Below are 6801 nucleotides of genomic sequence, written 5' to 3'. Positions count from 1 at the left end.
TCATGGATATTAAGAGAAAATATAGCAGAGGAAAGTGACATTTATTAACAGGTAAGTAAGGCTTCCTTCCGACTCCCAAAGACACCACTGCTTCATAGTTTCATCAATCTAATCTACAAATTATGTATGATTACTAATTAGATTAAGGTTCCTCAGAAGACTGATAATATGTACGTCTGGAACGGCTTGTTTACCATCTAAACAGCCATGGCTCGTGCGTTAAAAAAAAAAAAAAAGAAAGTCGTGGCTCTTAAATTGATGAGACAGAATGCTTGCAGACGTTTCTTTTCTTGGAAGACCCCAACGTAAATTCTTTGGAAATGGAAATCATAAATAACCACGACTGCGTCACTATTACTCTTCAATTTATTAAGATGCTAGAAGAAAAGAAACCCGATCATTGTTTCCATATATATATATATATATATATATATATATATATATATATATATATATATATGAAGTTGACTTGCCAAAGTAATTTCTAACTAAATTTCTTTAATTATTAAATTAATATCTACACACATCAAGAGGAAATTCCTCAATTAATTTATAATTAATTTTCCTTCCTTAATTAATAAATAAATTTTCATCTAAGTAAAATATTTACTTCTAAATCAATATACTTATTAATTATTCATAAATTTTGATATAAATATTTAATCTTATAAGAAATCGAAGAAATGGTACTTATATTAGATGTACTTGATTAATTTTAATTTATTTTATTTCTTTCTTGGCTAATAAATTAATTTCCACCCACATTAATATGAAATTGTTTAATTAATTTGTAACCCAATTAATAGAACATACTTTATATAATTCTTTTTATATTTGATATGAATATGAATTATTATTTATTATAAAATTAACCTCAAACTAATTTAAAATTTAATCATTCCTTCTAAATTTTCCATAATTATTAATAATATTTTTTTTCTTCTTTGTAAATTTAAAATATACAATTTTTATTTTAATTTTGATAAACCTAAAATAGGTGACAAAAGTAAGATATGAAGTAATTAATTAAAAAAATAGAAGACCTTATTTTTATAATATGTTAAAATTTAAAGAATAAAATAGAATAAAATAAAAAAAAAATAATAATAATATTGGAGAAACATAAGAGATTACTTAATTGGAAAGGTGAAGGTCCGAATAGCTGGAAAGTTAAAGGTCCCAATAGGTAGAAAGTCTTAGGTCAACACAGTGACATTTTTGTGCGTACAATTGACAGAGCCCAGAATTTGCAGTTTCACAAAACCATTGATTTGTTAAAACTACTCTACTAGATCAGGTAATATAAGTAGCGTGGAGGAGAATCATCAACATCGAAGATGCCCAGTTGGCTAGAGTATGTTTCAGCTCTGAAATCTTGACACTGTTGATTCATCATTCTCTTTTAATCCAAAGCTAATGCATGTGGGTTTTTGTTGCAGGACTCAGCATTCGCTTAAAAAGAGACTGATCGACGAGGATGATTTCGAATGGCAACTACCCACATCATCAAGAAACAGATCCAGTGTTGAAAGACATGGTCATCAGGTGGTATTGAGGTATGTGGGTGGAGTTGATGTGAGCTTCTTGAAGGAAGACCCTTCTATTGCCTGTGGGATTCTCGTTGTTTTGGACCTTCAAACTTTCCAAATTGTTTACCAGGATTACTCTCTTGTCCGTCTCCGAGTCCCTTATATCGCTGGCTTTCTTGCCTTCAGAGAGGTTCCCAATTCTTCATTCACATTGAGAAGAAGTTTTTCTTATACCCTTTATGATTTTCATCCTCCTTCCCTCATTTTAGGTTCCAATACTTTTACCACTTATTGAGAAGATGAAGAACAGCCAAAATCCTTACTACCCACAGGTGACTTTCACTTTTATGCATTAAATTAATTACTTCCCACCATGTTATAGAGATTAGACTGCCATGAATTCACTGTCTCATACCCTTTGCTCACAGGTGATAATGGTTGATGGCAATGGAATGCTTCATCCTCGAGGCAAGTCTCCTTTGGTACACATCTCCATGGAACCAATTAATTTCTTATTTGTTTATTTATTTATAATAATTTCCACGAATTTTGTTCCTGTGAGAAGGTTAGCTTTTATGTTCAAACTAGATTGCAATTCAATAACTGTAGATTGTTTACTTGATTTATTAAATGGGTAGAACAATTTGTAAGTATGAGGACATGCGAGCAAGCAATAACAAATATAAGAGTGATCATTTTGTTTAACTTGCTTTTGAGGGTAGAATGATGGCATGCATTTATAATTTTACATTTTAACCTGTTCTATTCTGCATTATGGTAACCTTTTTTCCTGCATATTATCTTCTGGACAATCTGTTAAACTATAAAATAATTCTTATATAGGTTTTGGTTTGGCTTGTCATCTGGGCGTTCAGGCTAATCTTCCCACCATTGGAGTTGGAAAGAATGTAAGTTCTGATTATGCTAATATTATTCAGAACTTGTGAAAAAAGCCAAATTCCTTGTGGTATTTTACTTCTGATGCATAGGTTAATGGTATATTGTCTACTAATTTCCAATTTTCAAATTGAATTCTCTGCTTATTTGGGATTCAAAAGAATTTGATTGTTTCTTCTTCTTCTTCTTCTTTTCTGACTTGTTTCCTAATTTCCTTCTTCTTTTTGAGTTTAATATGACAATTGTTTTACTTTCATGTGTTTCAGCTGCATTATGTGGATGGTCTTAATGAAGAGGAAGTGATAAGGCTTCTTCAAGCTGGAAGAAGAAGCGGTGAAGATTTTGTTAAATTGGTGGGAGACTCTGGGCGCATATTGGGAGCCGTAAGAGATTTATGTATAGTTGATTGATATATGTTAAGGAAGCATTTAGTTTTGTATAGTATGCAGTGCATCTCCTCTTCTGCTCCAGAAGTTTCTTCAAAGCTTTTTTTTTTTTTAACAGGCAATGAGACCACCTAGAGGCTCACAAGATCCTATATATATTTCAATTGGTCACCGTGTATCACTAGATACTGCCATCAAAATTGCCAAAATAACTCGCCAGTATCATTTACCAGAGCCTGTCCGACAGGTGAAATCTCTTAGAATCAAGTTACAAATAATAGCATTTCTAATGAATTCTATGAAAATTTTATAGTATTGAACTGAATGCAGGCTGATTTAAGATCAAGAGACTACATCCGTGAGCATAAACCAATGTTGTTAAATCTGGTAAGAGAGGTCTCTCATTGACAGATCTTGGTGTTTATATATATGGTTGACTTGGCTTGATTGATCTGAATGAAGTTAGTTTTGACTAGAACATTATGTAATTAATGCAGGCAAATAGTACCTGGAAAACTACTGCTGCTATTGATCTGTTCAACGACATGGCCAGTTCTGGTGTCCTGGAGTTTCCTATATACAAAGATGGACTGGAGAGCTTCTGTAGATGGCACTTAACAGATTTGCACACAACTGATCAATGTGACATGTTCAGGAGTTTCCTAATCAAGAAAGTTTATTATGAGAAATTCGCTCTCACTGAGCAACAGTACTTTGCCATGGGGCTTGAGGACTTCCTTATTTCCAATGGAAAAAGACTGCTCAGATTCTTGAGAAACTAAGCAGAGATTAATTTAGTTAATTGGCTAACAAAGTTGACTAGTTTACAGAGAGCTGCTTGCTTGCATAAATTCATGTATATATAGGCACTAGATGAATTTCAAAAGAACCAGAACTTCTTATGGCGCGCAAGTGAAAAACATAAATTTGGAGGTGTTGAGTGTTTTAGTGAGTGTCAAATTGAAATGTCAATGATTTTACAGAGATTTGATGTAATTGAAAAAGGCATAAGCCATGATGAAAACCAATTATTCAAAGAAGAATGGCATTTCTGAGACATAAAGTTGACACCTCAAGGCTAAGCCAATATCTGAAGGAAATTGTTACATTGCCATTTAGATAAGTGGCTTAATGTCGTATAGAGGCAGAATGAGAGAGAGTTGTACAAGCAAGAAAATACACCTTGTTATAGACCAGCTAGAATGGTTCAATAAGCAAGTTGCTGACCTCCTGACCAGGCCAGTATGGACGCAGACATAATGCTTACACAGCTAAATAACAATAAACAACTAGTTGTATGTAATTGATTTGCAAAACAAGTCGCATCATGCCAATTGCCAGGAAAGAGAAAAAAAAAAAAAAAATCAACATTTAGAAGGAAAAAAGAAGCATTCTTAATGAAATGGATACTGATCTTGCTCCATCAACATCAATGCAAAGAAAGTGGCCATGTCGCCAGCCATCTTGGAATTGGCCAAAAAAGGCTAATAGAAACAGCTTTCACCTCTGGCCCTTCCCTTCCAAAAGTTTGCTAACCGTCAGTCTCCACTCTCCAGTGTGGAAATAAGACCAACTCTGCATGATGACAGAAAGCCATTTTCTATTCATAATAGAAAATGTATTTGGTTTTCATCAGCAATAATAATAAAAGGTGACACTGCAGAATGATGCAGCATATGTAGGGAATATTGCAGAAAAAAGTTGATTTACACGTAGCTCAATCATTAGAAAAACCACTTGCATTGATCCTGGAATAGAAATATGGGAGATGCAAGACAGCATTGTGATAATTTTATTTTATTAGATTTATTTATTTATTTTTATTTAATGAAGCAAAATATGTATTCCGCTAAGGAAAAAAAATAAGTAGTTACAAATGATAATTAGTTAAAGGAAAAATTCTTCACCAGACTTATTCATCATGGACAAATGGTCTTCACCAGACTTATTCATCATGGACAAATGGATAAATATGTGAAATTCATATATTTAATAGGGAGTCATATATTATATATTTTGTATTTTGAGTTTACAGTACATTAGGTTTACATAAAAAAGAAATCTTTAACAAAAGTTATATGCATACTTATTAAACTTGGACCGAACTAGTTAGTTAAACTAATAAACTAGTGAACCAACTATCAAATTAGTCTGGTCTTATAATTGAACTAGACAAGAAAGCGACTAGGCATGACCTGATTGATTCGGTGATTGAATCGGTGAACCAGTGTTATCTGATTGACTCTGCTAGTTCAACTATTCAATAACTTTTTTTTTTTTTAATGTTGATATAGAGAATTGAATTCAAAATCTCATAAAAAGTCTTTAAAATCAAAATCAATTAAGTAAACTTGGTAGTTATATTTTTTTTTTACTTTAATATATTTATTTTTTAATATATACATAATATTTCATGAATATTAAAAAGAGAGTTATATATTTATATAAATTTATATGCATTACATTACTTAAATACTTTTATATAAAATTTAAAAAAATTATTAAAATTTATTAAATATAATTTAATAAATGTTAAAGTTTTATTTTAAATAATTAAAATTTAATTAATTACGTTTATATATTTAATTAATAGATATATTTAATTAATTTTGAATGATCCACTGATTAAACTATTAATCTACTGATTGAATCACCAACTCATTCATCTAATCACTTCACTTAGTCAATTTTTGAGTCGAGTTAAATAAAATTGGTTATATGCTTGCCATAATTAAAGAAGAGGGTGGTAGGTGGGAGAGAGGGAAGAAAAAGGAAAGAAATTAAAGTAGGGAATAAAAAAAAATAATTATTACATATTTGGCTAGCTATGATTGTTATAAATTTTTAAATTAACATAAAAGAATCAGTTAATTAAAACTATAAATACATGCAAGTATTTATTTTTTTTCATTAAATTTATATAAGTTGTGACAACTATTTTTTACAAAGTTTGATCAAATTTTGATAAAAAATTATAATTTTTTTTAAAAAAATAAAGAATAAGTGTATAGATCATAATCAATATTAAAATATTATACTATTTACATTCACACATATTTGAAATCACCCCACTTCATTTATATTAAGATCAAATCTTAAAATACTTCAGTTGACAGGATTAATTAGATATAAATATATCACCATAATAAGAGCATTTATTGGCTGGATTTGAAGTTGAAACTTTATGATTAAATGAATTTTCCTCATCACCTAAAATAATTCTTAAAAGTAAATTTATAATATTTTAATAAGTGAACCTAAATAAAATTATTGTTATTTTTTAAAAAGCTTGGATAGAAATAATGTTATGTGTTTTGAAATTTTGATAATTATATGGCAAGGAGATATTATATTTGGAAGATAATTTACCTTTATGCAAAATTAATAATTATATCAATCTTTTTAGTTATTAAATTTTCAAAATAAATATAATATAGAAAATTCTCAAAATGCAATTAATAAAAAATTAATATTATTTAATATCATAGTATAGGTCCACCCCCATAGTTTATAAACATCAACCTCAAAACCTTTAACAAATATATGTTTAAATTATAATCTTAATTAGATAATAAACCCTCTCGTTTAACCCCAATAGACAATTCTTCATTAGCCAAATTTGGTTGTATGAATATTTGAGGGATTGTTGATTTTTCTGAAGATGCAATGGGCTTCAATAGTTGGATTTGATGGAAGGAGAAATAAGTCTGCTTAAACAGGTATTACATTTCTTTTTTTTTTTATTATTTTAATTTATTTTCTTCGTTTTTCTTTATTTTGAGATATATAATGATTAATTTCCATTTTTTTTATTAAAATATATGGCTCTATGAGTCTCAGTGTCTAAACTGTCAATTTCAATCTTTATAATATATGCTTGTTGATCTTTTTCATAATTTTGAACTGTGGAAAGATATAAATTATTTTATTAATAAAATTATAAAAAATTTAATATTAATTTTTTGTATTATGAAATAAATACTTGTAAC

At 29.3% G+C, this 6801-nt stretch overlaps 1 protein-coding gene across 2 annotated transcripts; it reads left to right on the top strand.

Moving 5' to 3' along the window:
• Nucleotides 1-1136: 1136 nt before the first annotated feature.
• On the top strand, nucleotides 1137-3794 carry LOC110668907 (uncharacterized). 2 transcript variants are annotated; one of them, XM_058135992.1, is made up of 9 exons: nucleotides 1137-1354; nucleotides 1440-1719; nucleotides 1799-1861; nucleotides 1958-2011; nucleotides 2405-2437; nucleotides 2693-2809; nucleotides 2931-3059; nucleotides 3143-3199; nucleotides 3310-3794. In XM_058135992.1, the coding sequence occupies exons 1-9, from the start codon at nucleotides 1338-1340 to the stop codon at nucleotides 3592-3594; spliced, it is 1035 nt and encodes a 344-aa protein (XP_057991975.1). In that variant the 5' UTR covers nucleotides 1137-1337; the 3' UTR covers nucleotides 3595-3794. The 2 variants fall into 2 exon arrangements, with proteins under 2 accessions (XP_057991975.1, XP_057991974.1); XM_058135991.1 differs by having other exon boundaries at nucleotides 1139-1354; nucleotides 1958-1997; nucleotides 2373-2437.
• Nucleotides 3795-6801: the final 3007 nt, after the last annotated feature.

The sequence above is a fragment of the Hevea brasiliensis genome, chromosome 15 (assembly GCF_030052815.1).
Source record: "Hevea brasiliensis isolate MT/VB/25A 57/8 chromosome 15, ASM3005281v1, whole genome shotgun sequence".
Taxonomy (NCBI): Eukaryota; Viridiplantae; Streptophyta; class Magnoliopsida; order Malpighiales; family Euphorbiaceae; genus Hevea; species Hevea brasiliensis.
This window is presented reverse-complemented; position numbering and strand designations above follow the sequence as displayed.